Source organism: Leptonotus elevatus, chromosome 13 (genome assembly GCF_054856555.1).
Source record: "Leptonotus elevatus isolate MCC_2025b chromosome 13, RoL_Lele_1.0, whole genome shotgun sequence".
In the NCBI taxonomy this organism is placed as follows: Eukaryota; Metazoa; Chordata; class Actinopteri; order Syngnathiformes; family Syngnathidae; genus Leptonotus; species Leptonotus elevatus.
In genome coordinates this window covers 4,397,184-4,420,211 of record NC_141251.1, presented here as the reverse complement: position 1 = coordinate 4,420,211, position 23,028 = coordinate 4,397,184, and the positions used below count along the sequence as shown (strand labels likewise).

The 23,028-nt window shown below is 41.8% G+C and overlaps 2 protein-coding genes across 4 annotated transcripts in view; one reads left to right on the top strand and one right to left on the bottom strand.

Moving 5' to 3' along the window:
- Positions 1–7,674, top strand: part of adam12b (ADAM metallopeptidase domain 12b) — a 65,274-nt gene extending 57,600 nt beyond the window's left edge. The window contains exons 18-23 of one of the 2 annotated variants that reach the window (XM_086092566.1): positions 218–326; positions 540–678; positions 811–925; positions 1,769–2,029; positions 5,824–5,999; positions 6,817–7,674. In XM_086092566.1, the coding sequence (XP_085948692.1) occupies positions 218–326; positions 540–678; positions 811–925; positions 1,769–2,029; positions 5,824–5,999; positions 6,817–6,868 (852 nt within the window). In that variant the 3' untranslated portion in view covers positions 6,869–7,674. Of the gene's footprint in view, positions 1–217; positions 330–500; positions 679–810; positions 926–1,768; positions 2,030–5,823; positions 6,000–6,816 lie in introns of both variants that reach the window. The other variant, XM_086092567.1, reaches the window with a different exon arrangement.
- A 749-nt stretch (positions 7,675–8,423) lies between these two features.
- Positions 8,424–22,868, bottom strand: edrf1 (erythroid differentiation regulatory factor 1). Of its 2 annotated transcripts, XM_086092564.1 has the most exons (26): positions 22,480–22,868; positions 22,297–22,326; positions 21,965–22,185; positions 21,596–21,662; positions 21,392–21,517; positions 21,123–21,247; positions 20,889–21,027; positions 19,839–19,940; positions 19,650–19,771; positions 18,654–18,765; positions 18,422–18,569; positions 18,238–18,349; positions 18,017–18,128; positions 17,110–17,391; positions 16,942–17,013; positions 15,687–15,834; positions 15,408–15,599; positions 15,129–15,329; positions 13,489–13,704; positions 13,188–13,414; positions 12,472–12,630; positions 12,252–12,401; positions 11,547–11,700; positions 11,340–11,455; positions 10,070–10,224; positions 8,424–10,000 (listed from the first exon to the last, which is right to left on the bottom strand). In XM_086092564.1, the coding sequence occupies exons 1-26, from the start codon at positions 22,564–22,566 to the stop codon at positions 9,838–9,840; spliced, it is 3,738 nt and encodes a 1,245-aa protein (XP_085948690.1). In that variant the 5' UTR covers positions 22,567–22,868; the 3' UTR covers positions 8,424–9,837. The 2 variants fall into 2 exon arrangements, with proteins under 2 accessions (XP_085948690.1, XP_085948691.1); XM_086092565.1 differs by lacking the exon at positions 22,297–22,326.
- Positions 22,869–23,028: the final 160 nt, after the last annotated feature.

Here is a 23,028-nt window from a genome sequence, read left to right as displayed (position 1 = left end):
ATATATATCAGAATATTACCCCCATCTAAAAAAATAATTTATACATGGCCTTAATACTTTGGTGTAGTTGCAAGCTTTTAGACAATAGTGGCAAATGTGATGAATCGTGATTAAAGTTAAAGTTACGGAATTTTAACAGCACTAATATATCCATATAGGTGGTCTATTTATATAACAGATTTTGACCATGTCGCCGTGCCATCCTTAACCGTTGCAGGTGTGCAACAACAAGAAGAACTGCCACTGCGAAGCGCACTGGGCGCCGCCGCTGTGCGAGGGGGCCGGCTTCGGCGGGAGCCTCGACAGCGGTCCGACGAGACTGGCAGGTAACGCCGCGCGATGATTTCATTGCTGAGCCACAGCTGTTATGTTTTACATCGCTTGCCTCGCCGTTGCGCTCCGAATTTCCTGGAACAACACAACTCCCAATTGGCCTCGGCAGTAAATCACAGCGCGCGCTGATTTTCCAAATGTGACTCATCGTGAAACCGTGGCTGGCTTCTTAACGCTCTCTGTTGTCTCGTCGTATGCGGCGTCAGCCGACAGCGTGCTGGTCACCGCGGCCGTCCTGGTGGCCGCCAGCGGCCTGCTGCTGGCCAGCGGCCTCGTCTTCCTCAAGAGGAAGACGCTGCTGCGACTGCTTTTCACAAACCGGAAGAGCACGTTGGAGAAGCTCAGGTGAGGCTGCAAAACAACGCGGAAGACGAAAAGTTTCCCTTTCCATGATCGTTTTAGACGTTAAAATGCTGTAATTCCCATAATAGAGGTGCACTCACAATGTCTAAAGTACCTTTTTCTGACCTTTTCCAGATCCATCGAGGCCAAGAGGCCCACCAGCCCAGCCCGGAGCCAGTCCACCTGCAGGCCATTACCGCAACGCAAACCTCCCCCCAAACCCTGCGGACTGGGAGCCAGCATTTACAAGGTGAGCCTTTCTTATCAGATCCGTTTTGCGCTGTGTTGACGAGCTGACGCGGAGGCGTGTCATCCATTCCGCTTCCCCTCAAAACAAATATGAATCAAGTTGACATTCCGTTAAGATGAGCTCCTAAAAGCCAGCAGAGGTGATGAATGTTGGCAGCGGACAATGAAAACACGTTTTGATAATGACGCGCAGAATTTGTTACGGGGGCGTTCTGGGATGTGTTAGTTAATGCGTGTGTGGGAACGTCACCTCTAATGTTGTAAACTTTTATGACACACAAGCGTTTTTATATGTACTGAACTTCATGATGTCATCGTAGATCATTGTACTTTTGAAGACAAGCATGAGCTGAGGGAGGGTGGAAATGTTGAGTTTGCAGGACAGGTAGAGCTTGATGTCATCTGCGAAGCAATTAAAGTGAATATGGAATTTATGGAAAATGAGAAGCAGAGGGCGGGGGGGGGAGTGGCGTTGATGATAAAAAGCAGTGGCCCCAGGATAGAGCTCTGTGGAATACCTATAGAGCTGTCAGGTGTAAACAACTTCAGGATAGATGGAGCTTGATTGCAGAGTGGATGGGGGGCGTTGATAATGAAGAGCAGGGGCCCCGGGACGGCGCCCTGGGGAATACCACTTGTGAGTGGGATGGTGTCGACTTTCACTGCCACAATCTGATATCTGCTTCTGCTTGGAGAAGTAAGCATGAATTGATCATGTGCTTTTTGTGCTTTAGATTTACAGCAATTTTCATCCCAAACACCAAAAAATAAGGATCTGTAGTTTCAAAATATGAGTGTCAATCACAAAAATGATTTATCCCCCCCCCCCCCCCCCCCCGCTCAGCCGTCCCTCCTGAGTGCCGAGCCTCTGCTGCCGCCGCACAAGTTCCACTCGCACAGCCTGCGCCGCCTGCCGCTCTACCAGCCGCTGCACATCAGCCAGCCAATGCCGGTGTCGCTCTGCGTGGGCCAGCCCACCCTGCCGCCTCTGCCGGCCCGACACAGGCTGCCGCCAGCCGACCGTCGCGCCGACGCTCTGTCGCCGGCCGCCGTGCCGCCTTTCCTCAGCCTTCCCCGCCAGCCCGCATCCTACCGGCTTGGCCAGGTTTGTGTCTAAAAAAAATATATCAATGTGCTATTTTCCAACATGGCGTCCATCTTGTTATCAGGCCACCTGTGTTTACAGTAGGCTACAGTTACTTACTATACAGGTAATTAATGCCCTAGCATGTGGGAAAGGAGAGCTGTATTCAATGTTTGAATGCCTGCAAAATTGTCCTCTTTTTTTAAGTGATTAAATAAGTTTACAATGTGTTGTAAAAGTGTATTATTAAATTAAAAAAATATTAATTTAATATATTAATAATAATTTATATTTAAAAATAATAATAATTATATTTAAATTAAATATTTATGAAAAATAATAATATTTTTTTTTTTTAATTATGTTGTCGCTCTACAAATTCAGATTTTTTTTGGGGGGGGGGGGGGGTCATTTTGGGACAAATACAAACCATTTCAGCTCATTCCAGCTCACTGTATATCATTCCAAATCATTTCATTCAGTCTTTCGGCCTTCACTCGCAATTTCTCCACAAATTGCATTCTCCACTTTGCAATCGTTGAGGCCATTGTTGCAGAGTTGGCGGAGGATCCCTTGAGAAAAATCATGTTATTTGTGTCCAATTAAGTTGCATGGGAGGAAAAAACAGGAAGTTCTCTCTTGATGGTACATTTGGGAATGAGTGAAATGTGAACATGCTTAAAACTAACCACAGAGTTATAAAAGATACTTTATCCAGACTTTTTCAATCATCATTTGTACCATTTGATTTGAAATGGAAACAAGTTGAGCCCTAAATGACCTCACATGACTTGAGTATTCCCTCCCATGGAAATCACTTAAAAAAAAAAAATACAGGAAACCATGAAGTGCCCATCCTTCTCTAAATGTTGCTTCCTTGCCCAACAAAACAATGCACCTTCCTCCTGATAGCAACACACCCCCCCCCCCTCTCCCCCTCTCCCGGTCCCCCTCCCCCTCTCCCGGTCCCCCTCCCTGTCCTCGGCAGATGTGCAGAGTCAGCAATATTGAAAGCAGCAGAGAGAATAAATCCCCCCCCCCGTCTGCTTCAGTCGTTGCTCCAAATTCTAATTCACTTTGTGCGTCTGGTTTTTTAGGACATTTGTATCGAGAGCACGCTGATGTGAAAGCGACGCTCTCGAGTGTCTGACCATGATTTCCCAAGATGCACCGCATCGAGGCGCGCGGACTAAATGCGCATTTAAGCCATCCGAAAAAAGGCGGCCGTCTGCCTCCTTAAAAAGGACGGCGTGTCAAAACAAGGCGCGGGCAGCAGACGGGTGTGCTTGTAATCAAGCGGAGAGACGGCGTGTCACGCATCGGCGAAGAGATTGAATCAAAAGGGGCAGCGAGGGCGAGCCGATGAAGGAAAATTTAGCCGCTTATTGTGAGACGTGACGCCGCCTCCGTCACGGCTAATATTTGTGATTCGCCAAGGCTTCTTTAAAGGCTCATCACGTCTTTGCGCAGAACACTCGTTGCTTTTCCAGCGCGTTCGGTCAGCGTTGCAGCAACAGGTTGCATCGAAAATACAAACGACGTTACTTGCTGGAGTTTAGATGGCTCAATAATATGGAATTATTGTTCCCCGTCGGAAGTAATAGAAGTGACATGAACTCAATCACTGCCATAAATTCATTAAAAAAATAAAAGATTATTTAAAAATTAGGGGCAAGAGGCGATTACAATTTTTTATTGTAATTAATCGCATGACTACACTAGTTAACTCACGATTAATCACAACTTTTATATCGGTTCTAAATATACAATTAAAAAATTCTAGGTTTTCATACATACATAAAGAGTTACACGCATGGTATATTAAATCCAAAATGTGCTTTCTTTTAAAAAGTTCACCAGCTAATGCTAAAGTGAATGTAAGAGCCCATTGACATGCTAACGGTAAATTAGCATGGACTTCCGAAAGGGATTTTCCTGCGATAGTAATAAATACTAAGCTTTGAAATCAATTCATAATCATTTTTATTCATTTTGATTTGTCATTAAGTTTCAAAATGTTTGCTTTGCACACCACTGAGGTCTGATGCTACTCACTAGCTTCTCTACGGTACTTCTCGGTTAGCATTGAGCTAAAAAAAACGACTTTATCAAAGCAAGTTCGAATGACACAACACTCAATTCTTTGTTTTGACTTCAAACGTCAAGTGGGAGCGGCAATCAACATGCAGTCAGACAAATTAAAAAAACATTTTGAGGTTGAGCGTCCATAAATAGCGATTGAACACTGTAATAAGAAAAATATGATTCAGTCCTGATATTTTCGTTTCGCTGTCAGCTTTTTCCATTACGACGACCTAAAACATCATTGTTGTCAGACGGCGCTCTGCTCTCCAGGGACCCGTGTGATCTCTTGTTCTGGCAGAGAAATCCCATCAAGATGAGAATACTTTTTTTTTTTTTTTTTTGACACCAAAGTGTTTGAGACACTGTGGGCGAGCGAACATTGTTAGAAAGCAGGTGAGCTGCTGCTGCCGCTTGCTCGGAGGCTCTTCATCACCCACGCCGGTGAGTGAAGAGCGGCCCTCTGGGAAGTGTCGGCTCCTCGACAACATTCGCCCATTGTGTCCAAAAGGCTGCACCGTTCTCAACACAGCGCTTGCGTCTCGATCACGTCGCCCGAGCCATCTTTCACGCTGAATTAAGACCATCGCCACCGCTACAAACTGCCGACAGCGGCTTCATTTGCATATTGTTTTTCCACTCGTACAATCAAATGAAATACACATGACGGTAGTTTGTTTTTACATATTGTTATAAAGTTATTGTCCGTGTTTTGATGTCATCTTGTGGCATTTTTGGTGCTGAAGTGAGTTGAGTGGCTTTGTTTAAAAAAAGTAGTCTTTTGCTATCATCTTGTGGCATCAAAAAAGCTTTTTATTTTATTTTATTAAATATATTTTTATGTTGTATTTATTTTGGGGATAACTTACATTTTTTCTGAAGAATACTTTTTTTCATTTTTGCTATTAACCAACATTTTTATTATTTTTTCTTTGCAAATTAAAAAGCAAATACATAACAGATTATTTTTTTTAAATTAAATATATATTTTATTTATTTATTTTGGGGTAACTTAAATTTTTTGTGACGAATGCTTACTTTTTTCCCATTTTTTGCAATTAACCAAATTTTTATTTTGTATTTATTTTCAGGGTAACTTACAATTTTTGTGAAGAATGCTTTTTTTTTTTCATTTTTGTTAACCTAATTTTTTAAATTACATTTTCTATTTAATTTGGCTCATTTATACGCATATTTTTCTATGCGCAAGCCAGCCAGAGTCCTATCCCCAGGATAAACCTTTTGGGGGGGGCATCAATTTGTGTTACACTTTTTAAAAAACTATTAAATCCCACTTTTTAAACACATTGTAAACCTATTTTAATATAGAAACAAACAATTGCAAGCAAGCACAATAGTTATGTAAAATACAGATTTATTTATTTGGTGAGGGTGAAGCGCGGCAGCAAAAATTCCCCAGAAAAGACAAAATTGTAAAAATATATATATATATTTATTTATTTTTTATTCAGCCCGATACCAGTTTCCCTTAGCAACATTTAATAGCAGTTTTTATCATGAATAAACCCACAAAAAGTCTCAAGAGCCCATGCCCGAAAAGACACAGGAAGTCATTTTGGTTCAAAGCAGCCATTATAGGGTTTGTGTTATTGCTATCAGATGTGAACTTCACATACTTGACAGGACTTTTTTGATGTTTGAGCATGACACCGAATTTTTGGAACTCGCCATAAATGGCAAAATTCTTAACCAAACTTCCTGGTCGTCCGCAGGACTTTGACAAACCGAGTCCTCCGCAGAAGCCGCTTCCCGCCGACCCGCTGGGCCGAAGCGCTCGCTTGGGTCACGGCGCCTCGGCGTTTGGCCTTCACGTCCCCGGGAGAGGACCGCTGCCCATCCCCATCCCCACCGTGCCCAAACCACCGCCCGCCATCCCGTTACCCAGCAGGTCGGTCCGGACTTTATCATTCAACGTCTGCTTCACGATATTCATTATTTCATTGGTCCTTAAACATGCCTACAATAAACATTTGTTGTGGGAATGCTGGAAACCGTTGAAATTTCAACTTGCTTCATAAATTCACGCCTTGCAGGGCATATAATCGTCTGATTCCACATTGCTTACAGCACTCGCACAATTTAACGTTAACTCATTCACTGCCATTGACGGCTATAAACGTCAAAAATTCATTTGAACTATTTCTATAAGTTTAAAAAAAAATCCCACTTTTTTAACAAGAATATGAAAACCTAGAATGTTTTTATTGTACATTTAGAACAGATATAAAATTTGTGATTAATCGTGAGTTAACTAGTGAAGTCATGCAATTAATTACGATTAAAAATTGTAATCGCCTGTTGCCCCTAATTTTTAATATTAATTTTTTTTATGAATTAATGGCAGTGAATGAGTTAATTATCAACCTTTCTCCATTCATTTTCAACAGGACTGACATTGGACTTTTTGATGACACTTTTCAAAAATAAATACGCCACAAATCACAAATTTAAACGAGGCAAGTTAGGTCGGTGCTTAGCGCAATTACCTCCGCCATGGAGAACCTGGGTTCCAACCCCGCTTGAACCACATTCGATGGTTCGATACCAACTATCATATCAGGAAACGGATTATAATTTCTTCGACAGATTGCTGTTCCAAGTTTTTTATTCATTTCAACACTTTCAATTTCCTTCCATTAGCATTCAGCTATTAGCATTCCCAACGCTTCAACGCCGGACTAATGAAAATGTGTTGTTGGTTTCAGACCTGCACCAGTGTTGCCCTACAGACCACCAAAGACCCCCAAAGACTGCTGAGCGTCTCCCAGATGGAGCGAGTTTCGCTCGCCCTCTCTTTTATTTGCACTAATTCATCACGAGGCTCAGCTGGACTGGTCGTCACGCCCGCAAAGGAGCATGTGAAAAAGGAGCGACGGAATGGTCGTGTGTGACACTTTGGAAGCAAAAAAAAACCAAGAAGGAAGAAAAAGACAGTGAGGTCACATGGTCAGTGGTGCTCTCCCTCTTCAAGGTGCTCTATCTTGTCCTCGCTCAGGTACCAATGGACTATTTATTATTTTATTTGTGCACACTCTTCCTCGCCAGGAAGACTGGATGTTTATGTAGGAGGTGTTTTATACATTTAGGAAGCAAAATCATGTTTTATAACCTCAGATGCAAGGACAAAAGGGGAACCAAGTCACTTTGTCCACCTTAAATGAGCAAAATCAGTTCCTTCTGCGTATACAAGACGATTCATGGACTAATTGGATGGAAAAAATCAAGACATTTGAAATTTTCCTCTACATATGTGATGCAGTTGTGGATCCATAATGACACTAATTATTGTGGAGTTTACAGCCAAGTGTGATTTTTTTTTTTTTTTACGTCATACTTGTGTCCACCGAAATGCTCTTTTTGTCTCTGCAGCATCGCGTTTTGGATTTTTGGATGTATTTTCTCCTTGACCGCCGTTTTGCTTTTTCCATCAGTGTTTAGCGACGCGTGCGATTAGGAAAAGTCGCAGCGCGCAATTCTTGTTCAACCTTTTGTATTTTGCCGTTTGTACATCCTAAATGTGTCTGTGCTTTATTTGCATAAAAGCAACAAAAGCCATCTAAGAACCACTGGATGTGTCTATTATGATCATAAACTCTTCTTGGTGACTGGATGGGAGTCGTCACATGGTTCAAATGACATATTAATGCTTATGATGTGTCTCACATATAATTGTTTTTTTCCGAGTTCCGACTGAAAGCGGTCGAGGCGAAAGTAAACAAACAAAATTGCAGATGGTGATAAAAAAAAAAATATTTTGGTCTTCAAACTCATTTTGACCTCCAGTAAACGTACCTTCTCGCAATTTTGCTTCATTGTTTGTTTTTATCTTATTTCATAAGCTATCTAGTTTTATACTCGAGTAAATTGTGGTTTACCGTTCACGGTCTGTGTTTCCAAAGGGGTCGCCATTGTAGAGTGACGTCACTTGTCGTCCGCCGGTGAAGTCGGGTCCTTTTTTTTTCTGAGTGGAATTTCCGAGTTCAAGGGGGCGTTCCCGTACACACTTCCTGGTTTGAACTCGGAAAAGTCCGACCTCCGACCATCCTCGAATGCAGCATAAACCTAACCCAACTATAAAACCAAAATTTGACCCTCAGAAAGGGGCCTTGAGTTGTGAAGACCGGCCAAAATGTCCCCAGAAAGCACTAGAAAAAAACAAAAAACGGACGTCCACAGACAAGGAGCTCTCTCTCGTCCGAGGAATATTCTGTCCCACACTGCCCCCCTCTGGAAAAGGCGAGTTACTACAAATCTCATCCCACCGACAGTTTTATTCACAATTCCTATTGGACAAAGTCAAAATCACTCATCATTGACATTTAAAAATCCGCATCTGTATTAATATTGAAATGCATCATGAGCAGTTATAGGCAAACAGCAAACATGCCCGATAGTAACATTTTATTTTTTGTACCCAATTGCACTGTTTTGAGAAAGCAACAAAACTTTCACACAGCACCAACAGAAGCTCTGGATATAAAAAAAAAATAAGCCAATAAGTTATTATTGATTGAGCATCAGCAAGTTCTGTACAAAACAGCACCCGTGTCATTTTCCCCAAAAGTATCGTTTACATCATGCATGTAATTATCTGAATGCGGGATGCCCGCAATATCGCACCCTTGCTGGGGTTTTAGGCAAAAGCTCTTCTTACAACTCCGATGCCCCAAAATGGCTCATATCGCCCAAAATCAAAAGGGTTCTTGCTCTGACAGGAAATAACACCAACAAAATAAGCATGTCGTTTCTGTACAGTGATGCCTTGACATACAAGTGACACTGGATTCAACTCAACAAACTTTACAATTAGCAATTTGCTAATACTGAAACAAGTCATCCAAAAACAGATTTCTCAGCCAAAAGATTGCCCCACTAGCTTAATGCTAATTCTAACTAGCATCTCTCTCTTTTGCTGCGCTTTAACCCTTTAAAGCGAGATGGAACACAAATGGTTCAGCAACATGTGTACAAACAATATAACAGTACTCGCTGTCATATACTCTTTATCCTCTGCATAGACCAATCCAGATTAGTGCTGTACTGATGAGGTCAGAGTGGATGTGAGACGTTGCCCAGAACCGAAGTGGGATTCATGATATCGCTTAAATAAACAGTATATCTATTGGATGTCTTATACTGCCCCCGGGTGGCCAAGGCAGGCACACCAGAGGGAGCAGTATTTAATTGGATGCAGTTTGACAAAAGCTGTTAAATCTATTTAATTATGTAATTATTGTTTTTATAGTGGCATCAAGTATATTATTAAATACACATTGCAACATTTTTTTGTAGTTTGTTTGGTGGCAGGCTGGAACCGATGGATGGCATTTCGATGGGAAAAGATTTGAGATAATGTGTCCGGTTAGAACAAATTCAACTTGTATCTTAAGGCACCTCTGTACTTGTAAAAAAAAACAAAATCTATTACATGATTCCGGATTTTTGGTACAGCATACACAACTCACAAAAAATGTGTCATGTTCATCTTTTGGGTAAAAGTTCAAGATGCATTAAAAACCATTACGGGTGAATTGAATTTGACCTTCTAAACTTTGCATGTCAATCTGTTCAAAGTTCGAACCTTTGGCACAATTTGCTGAAAAGGTGTTTGATCTCATTTGAATTTGATCTGAATATCCCGGAAAAAAAATTGCGAGAAGTGTATAAAAAAAAAAGGTGCAAGTAGCTTTTCAGTCTGTTTTTAATAATACCTTCATAAAGCGTCGTCACGATAGCATGTCGTCGTCGTAGCCGTCCGCGTTGGGCGTGAGCTGCTGAAGAAGTTCGGCGTAGAGGTCAACGCGCGCCAGCAGAGGCGTGTTCTTGTCGCAGCGCAGCAGCTTGGAGTAAACGTTCTTGTAACTTAGCAGCAGCTCGTCATCCTTTTTGCTGCACATCAACAAATTGTGAGAAAGATGGCGTCAAAAGTTGTTGTTGTTTTTTTTTTTTTTCCCTCACCTGGGTTTGCGTTTGGTTTTGGTCATGAGTTTGATGAGCTGCAGGAGCAGGTCGGAGAAGCGCGACTCGAACAGAGCGGTCAGCTTGGTGACTTCCTGCAGGTTGAGTCCTGACCCGAGGCAGCCCGAAGATCCCGCAGGCGCTGCGTGGCTTCCCTGAACATCACAGAAGACGCAAAAGAGAGGTGAGAGAGCCTCGGAACAGCAGCGCCAAAATGGAACTTTCACATTGCAAGTCACTCGCATAGCATTAGTTGCACTTTTCCATCCAAATGAATGGAGGGTACTGCATGCCTAGGTGGCGCTATTGAGTGAATTATTATTATTTATTTATTTTCATTGGATATCATTAGTTTCACTTTATGTTATATTATATTCAGGAAAAATTACACCAAAAAACTGAAAAAACGGGTGTGGGGAGGGATCAGATTTTATTTTATTTACCTTACCTCGTACCCACGTACCACCTTCAATTATATCACTTACTGGCTCAGTAAAGGTAAGTATACAAAGATGTCAATTGATTGGCATAATTTTAGTAAGCCAACAGTTAAGTTTCCACGGAAGCGTATTGCATGCGGATAATGTCCACCATTAGCGAGTCTGCAACAAGTCGCAAAAAAAATAGACAAAAATTACTCTAAAAAAACAAAGCGCCGTCTTCTGTTTTTCGGAGTAATTTTTCCTCCTGTTTTTCTGAATACCCCCCCCCCCTGTTTTTTTTTTGGGGGGGGGGGGGATTATGACAGAAAAAAATATGCATTAAAACAGAATAAAATATTCAGGAAAAATAGAAACTTAAAAAATAATTACACATAATAATATTTCTTTTTTTTAAACTCCCCCCAAATATTACTCAAAAACGTTTTATTTTTTTTCAAGTGAAAGCAATATGCTTCCGTAGTTATCTGCCTGTTTCTGAACATTTGTCTGCCCCACTCTTTGCTGATTATTTGGAAGCTAACAGGATGAAGATCCTCAGCCACTTTCAAGCCAGCCAGACCAAAAACATTATCAAAAACATATCCCATGATTGTGACGCCTCCGTTATCATGTCAAAAGCCCTTGTTTTGTAAATGTAATAATAAAATGAGGCAATTATGCGTTGACATGGTTTCAAAATAAGGACTAGGGAAGTGTGACGTAACCCGGGATAATTTGACATCTGACGCCTGAGAGTGCTTTTAAACAGTGCTTTTTGTAATGTTAAATCTATTTTTCCAATATGCCAGCAGACCCTCAGACGGCAACCCTGTGGGTCTGCCACACACCTCTTTCTGCTCCTCAAGCAGTTCTTTGTGAATAATCCGGAAGGCACAGCGAGTCTCGGCCAGGATCTCCAAAGCGGCAGTCAGGCTTTTCTGCTTGGCCGTGCTGCTGTTCTGAGCTGCAGTGAGACACAAAATCCAAAGAAGTTAGCAAGGAATTTAAACGACCACGACGTGGTGTCAAAAAGCGTAGAACGCTGGGGAACGTACCTGCCATGGTGAACTCGGCGAAGGCAACCCTCTCCAGTAATGCGCGGAGCAGCTCGCACGGCGCATCTTTCAGGCTGAGGAACAAAAACACGGCCTTGCTGTAGTGGAGTTCCGCCAGGCTGCGGTGGTGCTTCCTCAAGCGCTCGTCCCCCACCTAATGCACATTTACATGCGTTTACATACGCAAATGAAAATAAAATAAAAAATTTAAGCTATTTTTTAAATTTAAAAACATTTGCAAATGTGTACATTTAAACAACTCAAAATTAATATCAATGAGCTTTTTTTTTTACGATCACGCTCATTTTGTAATTGTGGAGTGCAATAATTGAAATCGTAATTTCGATTAATTGCACAGCCCTAATTATAACCCTGAATAGAACACTGTATCTTCAAAATTCCCCATCTTAATGTCCAATGTAAATCTATCGGAGATAAAACCAGTGACAACCATAAAAAAAAGTATGTTTTTGTATTTTCTGTATTGTCAATTTGAAATAATGTCCTGTTTTTGAGTAACATGATGGACAGGGTATCAATAATGTTAAAAATGTGATTGTCAATGTGTTGTAATGTGTAATGCAAAATCGGCTGGGATAGGCTACAGCTCAGTTGTCACCTTATGAGGACAAACACACAAAAAAAAATGGCTTTGTTCATAACGTCCATATTTGGTCGAGGGAAGCCATTGCCAGCGTTGCCCACCTGATTGCGGAAGCAGCTGTGGTACATGGAGGCCAGGCGGTGGTGGATGGTGGCCGCTCTGTACTGGTACAGCGGCTGGCGGGCAGACTCCGTGTGCAGGTCGCAGTACTTGAGGGATTTCATCATGGCCTCCGTCACCTCCCGCTCGATCTGGGGAAATAAATAAATAAATAAATTAGTGAGACAAATATTGTTGGTGAACCAAGAGAGCTGACGATACCTGTTCCGGAGCCTTCCTGGAAAGCGGCGCGTAGTCCTGCAGAAGTGTGGCCAGTGTGAAATATGTGGTGGACAGCTCCCAGTTCACACTGTCCCACACCGGCTGGTGGTTCTCACGGCATGACAGTGACCTCATCGCACGCAGGTAGTAGTCGATGGCCTGGTCGTTTTCAAAAAAGACAAATATACCGACCATCGGGCCATTTTGACTCATTTGCTCCCCAAAACGTATAAATACGTTCTATTTTAAATGTTTTAAGTGTCCCTAAGACGTATTCATACGTTTTTTTAGTTTTTTTAAGAATGCATGAAGCAATGGTAGCTATTACAAAAACGGCCAGCAGGTAGCAGCGGAGTATAAGAGATCAACCAAGGCCATGTTGCAACAAGCTACTTCCCCCCCACTGTTTTAAACAGCTTTTGTGAGTAATGATAAAACTTAGCTATATTCTAATGCTAATTGCTACAAAACGGAAACAAAAATATACTTCCTTTTTTTTTTCCTGTTAAGAGAAGAGACACTTTCTTTTGGTAGGTTCCATGTTTTTATATTCTGTGGGCCTCAGTCAAAATCCAGTAAAACAACCGGGAGCAAAGGGGGTTGCTTCGGTGAAAATGGCCGAGTTAAAAAATGAGTTTTTAAAAAAATCGGTATGTGTGTATCCTGCTTTAAATCATTGAGAAGGAGCGAGGAGTGATGCAGGACTTTATTGTCACCTTGTGGTAGTAGAGCGCCTCCTCTGGAGAGAATTCCCCTCTGCTGTCGTCCACGGAGACGCCCGAGTGTGCCTGGGCGCAGATCCTCATCAGCTTGCCCGTGTTGCACAACAGCAGCGCTTTGTTGGTGCTGTCCTCGATGGCCTCAAAGTCCTTCATGCCCTTCTCGAAGAAAGCGAAGCTCTTTTTCCACATCTCCTGCTCAGCAGCGGACACCGAGGTCTTGACTGCGGGGGAGTTAAGGACGACCGGTGAGGTGAGATACAGCGACATCGTTTGTTTCCAATTCTGATGCTCTCACCTTGCTCCGTCTGCATGGCCGCCGCTTGGTTCATGTAGTAGACGCCCATCTCGTTGCGGATGTTCCCCAGCCGCTTGAGCACTTGAGCCAGCTGATCCGACGCCTCCTCTTTCATGGCGTGCGAGACGAGCAGCTCGTAGGCGGCCTCGTAGCACTTGCCGCTCACAAACAGCTGGTACTCGGGGTCCATGGCCAGGTCGGTCGCCATGTTGAACGCTGAAGGGGCCAATTGTAATTGTGAGTAGGGCCCTTCACACATCTGCCAAAAAATCGGCCAATGACTATTTTTCCCTTAAAACGTTATAATCGAAGAAAAACGACATTTCCGACGCTGTGAGAGTACCCTGAATGCACCATTTTGCTTGCGTAGCATTAGCAACGAGTAAGTGTGTAGCGTATGTTATTCTGGTTATTCTGTTGCCCCCTAAGCGTCCTTTAAGCTGTTTAATGACACCTAAGTTGGAGTTAACTGTAAAATTAAACAAACGACAATAAGAATCACATACACTGTATTTTTAAATTCAAAACATGCTTTGTTTTTAAAACATTGCTAGCCTAGCGCTAATGCTAAAAGCGAAGGGAAGATCCCATTCAAATGCTAACAGGAAGTTAGCATCTATACAATAACCTTGTATACTTCATGAAATTTGTTGATAAGGTCATACTATGGACTTGTCATTCAAAGCAGAGTAAATAGGAATAGGGCAAGGGGGGGATAATTTTATGCATTTCTTTATTTTTTTAAATAATCGGCCGATTAATCGGTATCGGTCTAAAAAAAAAAGCATATCGGTCGGGGTGTAACTGTGTACGGAACTCCCGATTAGGGCTGTGCAATTAATCGAAATTTCATTATAATTTCAATTATTACACTCCACAATCACAAAAATGGCATAATCGCAAACAAAAATAAAAGATTCTTAATACTAATTTTGAGTTGTTTAAATGTATATATTTACACCTTTCCTATTTTAAAATGGCTAATTTTATAACTCGCGTGGTCCAAAAGGAACTTGTATAATTATAGTGTTTCAAAGAAATGTATTTGTCTTAATATGGTGGCTAACTTTTCTTGATATTTATTTAGCTGTTATTTTAATCAATAATTCAAAACATCAAAAAATATTATTTTGGACTGAGGCAGCTGAGCAAAAAAAAAGTCATACTTGGTAGAGGGATTTACTTTATTTGTTTGCCATGACTATAGTAACTTGAAGAGGGGGAAAAAAACACTACATACCAGTAAGTAAGTTACTATAGTCCTCTTCTTTTTTTCTTTTTTTTTATGCATTTTTGGTATAAGCTACTGCTGTTGTTTTTGTAGTTGTTGTTGATGTTTCTTTTTTCCCTTTTCTTTTTTTTAAGGTCCAAGGGCTTGGTTTGGATAGGGTCAGAGGTTTACATGTTAAGTTGTTGTCATGTCTGTTTGGTGTTAATTGTTCTTCGCTGTCGTTGTATATCTCACCGTTTGCATTGTTTATAAAAAAAAGAAAATACAACTAAAATATTTGATTTAAAAACAAAAAACGTCATAATCGAGCAGCCCCATTCCCGATTAGTGGAACCTATCCTCAGATATTTGTGTTGATTTTTTTTACTGTACTGGTCTGAAAACAATTAAGATGGTGACTGTTGCTAACCCTGGCAGCTGCTCTCCCTTTGCAGGCTGTGTAAGACCTCCTGGTCCTCTTTGGTCTGGTAGCTGTACTCTTCCTGGTACGCCGCTCTGTTGTTGGAATTCTGGGCCAACATCAGCTGGATGTCCCCGCATAATGAGAGGCCGTGGCTGTGGAACAGCAGCACGTGCGGGTGTAGTGCGCCCCCTATGGAGCAGTAGGCATCTGCACGGAACACGGAAAAGAGAAATGACGGCAAAATGATAACGATTCCTTTTCTGGAGTTTTGGTGAGAAATCTTACCGTAGCTTTGCAGGGACAGCTTGATGTAGCGCAACGCCCGGCCGTATTTCAGCAGGTTGGTGGCGGCGTCGGACAGCACGTAGTACGCCTTGGAGGCCTTGAGGAAGAGCTGCAGCTTCATCTGGTGCTGCCACGTGCCGGGAATCATGCCCGAGCGCGTCGGGAGCTTTTGGTCAACCTGCGAGGGCCCCACTGAGGCAGACCATGTTTGGTTTACAACATGAAGTTTCCACCATCTTGGTTAGCTTTATTGCGGGTAACGCCAGATAAGATGGTGACCTCTTTCAAGGAGAGGAGAGATGCCTTTCTCCGCGGCGCAGCTTCTGGCAGCACTTCCGTCTTCGTACTTGAGAGGGATGGGCGTATTGGGGTCCACGGCCGGGAGGTCACTCTCCTTCTTGATGCTGCCGTCTACTGCCTTCAGCCCCTGTGAGGTGTTATGCAGCCATTCCAAGTAAATAGCATACAAGAATAGCACGTTTGCGCAAATACTGCCTTGAGGGTATTTATTGACTGAAGTACCAGTTTTTTTTTTTCTTCATTCGAATTGTTTATTTATAATAAAGCAAAGTCAACTAACAGATTTATAAAGCAAGCACCTATCAAAAGGACAAAGTGGTGGTGAAATGATTAAATACAACTAGACTAAGTGCAATTTCTGCAGAAATTGCGTGGGAATGCTTATGAAGTCAATTGAAAGATAAATTATGGGAAAATTACGTATTAACTGTAGTTGAAAGATAAATGAATGAAAAGAACACTTGATCCCGGGAGGCGTGAATTTTTGGCGTGGAAAGTGGGACTTAGAAAAAGTTCAATGTCAGTCCCATTAAAAATGAATGTGGAAAAGTTGATATTTAACGTTAAATTGTGCGAATACTGTGTGTAATGTCAGACGCTAATTACCCCCCAGAAGGCGTGAATTTATGAAGCATTTTGAAATTTGAGTGGTGTAAATTTCTTGACAAAAAAGTGAGGAGAATAAAAATCACAATAACATTCCAGCATTCCCACAATAAATAGACAAAATTATTATATTTTAATATCAGGGTTCCTGCAGCCTAAAGCAAGTCAAATTCAAGACTTGAGAATTTCTATTCCATTTGAAATTTAATTTAAGACCAAATTCCTATTGTTTCATTTAGTCCAAACGCCCCCCACCCCAAAAAAAGCTAAAATTCCATCACTGTTCGCTGTCATCATTTGATAAATTACAAGTCATTTGGTAATTGTTCTTTTCAAAGAATATTAATTTATTTTGAAATTTACAATCATGAAATCCTAAGTGTTGGTTTTTTTTTTGTTGAAAGATTGGTTTAAGACATTTTTTAATGCCAATTAAGACCTTGTTTTAAGATTCACGCATTCAAAGCCTTTTAAAAATCTGCAGGAAAAATGGCCCCAAAAGTTATACTGCATTTAAAAGCGAAGAAAAAAAAAACACATTCATTTGTTCATGTATTGAATTAACGATACCCTTTTATAGGCGGCATTCGATCTTGTTCACAAATTTGTAAATATTTCGCAGATTTACCTTCAATACATAGTTGAGGACATGCCTGCATCGCTCCTCTTTGTCTTGTGAGACAGGGAAAGCACAACCAGGCTGTAAGGACAAAAAAAAAAAAAAACACACACACTTATAAAATATTTATGTAACAGGTAATAAAAAAGCAAAAAATAAATTAACAAATAGACTGACTCGGATCAGATGAGTGGATTTGTATTTCTCCGGGACAGACAGCTCTCCGACAGAGCGGATGACAGCCACGGCTTTGCTATCGTCCTGCGTGCGTCTGTTACTCTCTGAGCCACTGTCGTCGCTCTCCTCCTCCAGGTCCTCGTCCTCCTCTTCGCGGTCGTCATTACTGTAGCTGTCCTCGGAGCTGCAGGCCCGGAAAGACTCGCCTCCGTCGTCGTCCTCCTCCTGAGGCTCATCGAGCTGGAAAAGCTCTGACAGCATGTAGTGGGCCGAGGCGATGATCTGTGTGGGTGAGATCGGGATTGATTTGGGGACTTGAAGGAAGAGAAGAACTGTGTGGTGGGGGGTGGGGGGTGAGGGGGGGGGGGTTAAGTCTTCGAGAGGTTTAATGCCACTTCAAGTTGGTTTACTGTTAAACGTATGAGAAATGACTAAAATTACAACAGCTTGAGTCAGTTGTGAAACTCTGCCATGTGTCTTTAGGGTTGTATTATACTGCCCCCAGGTGGTGAAAGCGAAGACACCAAAAAGAACAGCAACATGTTCAAACAAATTATTCTATGCTTCAATTTAATGTAATTTCTTTATGTTTTTATAAAGTACAGTAGACAATTATAGAATCCTATTTTATTTTTTTTAAACACACACTCATTGTTAAAATGGTTGTTGTTGGGGGCTGCGATGGATTAAAGGCATTTCCATTCATTTCAATGGGAACTTATCTGCATTATAATTAATTTAATAGCTACAATGGAAAAAAAAACACACAATGTTTTTAATATAGAAAAATACGTACTGTGTTGTATCAAAGAAAGGGTAAAGGAATAGGCTGGTTTTATAAACCGTAATTATTGCGTATACTGTAGTATTTGTGTGAGTTGGATGTGTGCTACGGAAGCCATCTTACCTGGGGATGCCTGTCCTGATCCAGAAGTTTGACGCAGTTTAAAAGCAGAGTTCGGATTGTGCCGTAATGCTTTCTGTTTTCTCTGGCCTTGAGCATCAGGTTGCATGCCACTCTGGAGCATAAAGCAAAACTAATGAGGGCAGGTTTCCACCCCCCCCCCCCCCCCCACCCCCGCCCCGCCCCACTCTTTTTTTTTTTGACAAATAAAGACATTTTCCTACTTGTACAGCAGCACAGCAACGGGGAGCGTGAAGGGATTGTGGCTCTTCTCCTCTTCGGCCTCCTCGCACAGTGTCGTAAGGTCATAAAGCTTGACGATGTCGCTCCCGCTCGCTAATGATGCGAGGCAGGAGATTTGTTAAAAACATGAACGCGCATTTTAAATGGCTTTCTCTCTTCTGATACCTTTGAAAAGCCAGTAGGTGTGACCCTCTTTGGTGCAGTTGGACTTGAGGAAAGAAAGCATGTTCTGAGCGATGTCTTTCACCACCCTGGTGGAAAAAGTCGAGTTCTCCAGATGGGGGATGTCCTCTGTTTTTATCATCTCGTATTTCTGCGACGAATAGATTGAAATGTAAAAAAAATAAAATAAAATAAACGGCAGGACGTCAAAAGGGACACAAATTCAGAGATTTACCTGAACAATGCCATTCACGTGAAAGCACATGACCAGTTCGGGGACGTTACACATCAGATTGTCGAGCCAGTAGTCGATACCTGTCAGGATGTTGATGGGTTTATTGTTGTCCCTGGAAATAAATTAAAAAAAACACAGAAATGTAGTGAAGGAACAGTTTCGACATGAATTTGTTGACTTGTTTGCTTGTAATAAGGAGAAAGAAACTCATTGTTGGCTAAAGTAGATTGGTGGTTAACTCATTTGCTCCCAAAAAGGAGGAGAAAAAAAAGTAATATTTTAAATATTGTCACGGTCCCCAAAAACGTATTTATATGTTTTTTATGCTAGAGCATACAGAAGGCTTTGATGCAGCCTCTGAACTGAAGAGAACGCTTAAAGCAATGGTAGTTATTACAAAAAAACGACCAGCAGGTGTCAGTGGAGTATAAGAGATCAACCAGGGCCATGTTGCAAAAAAACTCTTTTCCTCAGTGTTTTAAAACCTTATCATTAGGGCAATTTTGCCGAAAACACCAAAAAAAAAAAAAAAGGTGCACACTGTTCTTGAACCATGTCAGCATAGTTTTTTGTTTTTAAATAACACTTAGAATTTTTGCCACCGGTATGTGAATAATGATGAAATTTAGCTATATTCTAAGGCTAATTGCTGCAAAACGGAAACGGACACAAATTTATTTTTTTCCCTGATGAAAGAAGAGACTAATCTTTCATTTGGTAGGTGTCATGTTTTTATAGCAATAGAACTGAATATTCTGTAGGCCTTGCAAAATCAGTCAAAATCCAGTAAAACAACCGTGAGCAAAGGGGGTTGCTTCAGTGAAAATGGCTGGGAGTGAATGCGTTAATGTTCAATGGACACACATTGTGTGTTTTATCATTTAAAACTGTTTTTTTTTTTAAACATACTTTTGTCAAAATACTAAAGAAGCACAGGACACTTTTCAGCACCAAGATTCAATTCTTCGAACAACATTCACAATCCAAAATTCCAACCTGAGTTTGAGGCTGACGGCCGGATAGCGCCCCCCTCCAAAAATGGGCATGTTGGAGCCAACCAACATGTGAATGTCCTCAAAGGTCCACATGATGTTTCGCACAAAGTCGTTCCTTAAACCCTATAAAGTAGAAAAGACGTTTAACTGTCGAGTTCAAATCGCATCCACCCAGACTGAATGAACTCACCTGACTGTTTTCGCCTTCGTTAAAGAGCGCCGGGAGGTTTTGCTCTTGGGGCGCCGACGTCGCCTGGCCTAAAGCGAATTTGCTGTCCATGGGGCCGCGCTCCTAAAACATTTGAAAAGTCACAAGTTGGCATTCATTTTGAGAGATGGTGAAGGAAGAGGATACTTTTCAGACTGACCTGCAAAAGGTGAAAATCCAAGAGACTACCAGTATAGAAAAAACTAGAGCCCAACTGATTCAGATTCCAATATTTTGAATGAATGAATATTATCTTTGTCTTATGTTACAATATGTTAATGTCTTACCCCAAAAAAGATTTTGGAAGAGATAATATTGGCTGATTAAATTGGTCATTCAAACATTTTAAACTCATTGCAAAAATATTTGTACACAAAAATCTACTTGCAACTATGTCTAATATAAAAGTATTGCTTAGTGCAAAGGAACTATGTTGAAGTGAGTTGAGGAGTTTCATTTAGTGCTTTGTTGTCATCTTGCGGTTCCTTGAAGCAAGTCAAAGGGGAAGTCAACCCAAAAACAATTTCTTGGCAATAATATGTTCTATGCAGCCCCACTCGTCTAAATACGGTATTCTGGTTAATTTTGCGTTAGCGAAATATGAGTTAAGCAGCAAAATCCAGCCCTTTTTAATCCATCTCAGGGGGCGGCCATTTTGCAACTTGCTGTCGACTGAAGATGACATCACAGTTGCTCAGGGCTCAGGCAACGTCAAATCACAACACCTGTTTTCTGAAGCTGAGCTGTGATTGGCTGTTACTTGAGACCTGAGCAACTGTTGTCCATTTTTACACGACAGCAAGTGGCAAAATGGCCGCCTTCTAATATTGATAAAAACTGCTGGATTTTGCTGCATTACTCATATTCCACAAATGTAATATTAATCAGAATGTCATGTTTCGACTCGTGAGGTCACGTATATTCTTGTCAAGAAATGTTTAAGGTTGACTTGCACTTTACGGAGCTTCGCGAGGCATCGGTTACTCAATGGAATGTGATATTTGATCATGTCAAAATCAAATAATCAATCACCTGTTTACAAGCCGCTGTCTCTTCTGCATCCGAGCTGGTGAAGGTGGTGGGCCACGACGAGCCGAGCTCCTGCGGCCCACATCCCTCGTCGTCATTCAGGTTTTCCGCGACCGGCTCGGCGGCGCAGTCGCCGTTAATACTGCAAGGAACACAGAAGTTTGACTAGAAGATGAACTGCTAAATGACATGATAAGTTATTTTTTTTTATTCTTTTGAGGGATTTGAAGAACTCACCTGTAGTAGAGGAACTTGGACAAGATTGCTTTCTGATACCAATGCTCTTTGCTCTTCTTTTTTCTCTGCCACTTCTGATCCATCAGGCGCTGGTAAAAGTCCTTTAACCACGTCCAATCTCCCGTCTATAAAATAGACTTCATTTGTTTTAGACTGTTTCCTTGCATGCCATTAAATTCCCTTGCAAATAGTGATTAAATCAAAACAAACCACGTGAGGAAAAGCCAGTTAAAGAGTGATAGATGGGACTCGGTCACTAATTGCACTACCTGCGAGGACCTCATGAAGAGCTCTTGTATGTCCAGCTCGTCCAGGAGGAGGGTGCGACCCACACGGTGGACGGCCATGCTGACGTGCGACTTGCTGTAGGGGATTTTCAACAGCTTCTTGATGTTCTGTCAGGGAGGACAGCGAGTATTAACGACATGCTGAAAGGGATGTGTATGAAAAAGTGCGGTCTGTTCCCCCCGAACCTCTGAATCCGATACGACGTCGACGTCTTCCCCGATGCAGTCGATAAAGTCATACGCCATTCCAAAACTGACCAAAAGAAAGCATTAAGAGGTATTTTAAATCAAATCTAACAGCATACTAAACTTAAGTGTCACAAGAAGTGGGGTTCACATATTAATTGTGCACCAACTGCCATCTAGTGGAAAGGCTTTTAACTGCTCTGCCTGTCATTAAACATCACTGGTATAGTTGGACACAAAAGAAAAATTGAACACAAATTTATAATTCTCCAATAATAACTTCTACTGGCAGAACATCACCGTTCTGCGTTTTAAGGGTTCGAATCAAACCATGCCAACTTCTAGCCCACCACAAATGACATTTGCTACCTTGAAAACGGCTTGCCCTTGCTGCTGGAGCCCAACACGGTGGTGCCAGCAGAGCCCAGCTGGGGGTTCTCTCTTAGCCAGTTGGCGGGGGGCAGCTTGAGGTCGGTCTTCTCCTGCAGCAGGGCGTACGTGCTGGGAGGCGGGGCGGCGCAGTACTTGACCACAGCACAGCTCTTGATTTCACTGCTGCTGCTGCTGCTTCCCGAGCATATGGCCGAGTCCTTCACAAGTGCCAAGCAAGTGTGTGTGTGTGTTAAATAAAGCAAAAATCATCTTAACGCAACATGATGTTCTAAATAATGTATATGCTCAAATTGCTCAATATTTATTACCGAAGGTCCACTCCACAGCTGACATTGATCCTGTATGTTGTTATAATGAGACAGCAATTATGTAATTAACGACGTACGCACCAAAGTAATTTTCGAAACTATTTTTTCGTTTGACTTTCGACAGTGAACTATAGTCCACAATATGTGAATGATTTCCAACACACAGCAGATCTTTCTACTTACATGCTTGTTGTTGTTGTCTCCTGTGGAGACGATGTTTTCTTCCTGGGTATGATCTCCAGGCTCTCTGTATCCATCTGACGAATTCATAGTGGACAGTCACAAAAACAAAAGTTTTCCCATGGAGTTGCCAACGCAGTTTAACCATCGATGAGGCTTCAAGTTGATGCCTCTTAGCCTAGCATGCTAAGCTCATCCACAGCCACTCGAGACCGAACACGTTATAAAGCGGCGAACAAGACCACGGGATTCGGTTTAAAGCTGAAGGAAACTATTTTGTTTCATGCTGTCAAAGTTAGAAAAGTGGAGTCGCCACATTATGAACCATTGGGGTTCTCCTCCTCCCCCTAAGCGACCGGTTGGTGTCGCGTCTCATGACGACAGACTACTTCCGCTTTCTCCGAAAATTATTTCGTTTGCCGAAATAATTTGGTGTTTTGGGATATTATGAAACAATTTAAAATAAGTAAACTCAAGTAAAACGTGATAACGTTTCATTTTATATTGCGTTAAATATAAATACAATTGTCAAACTCGAGAACGTGAACCCGG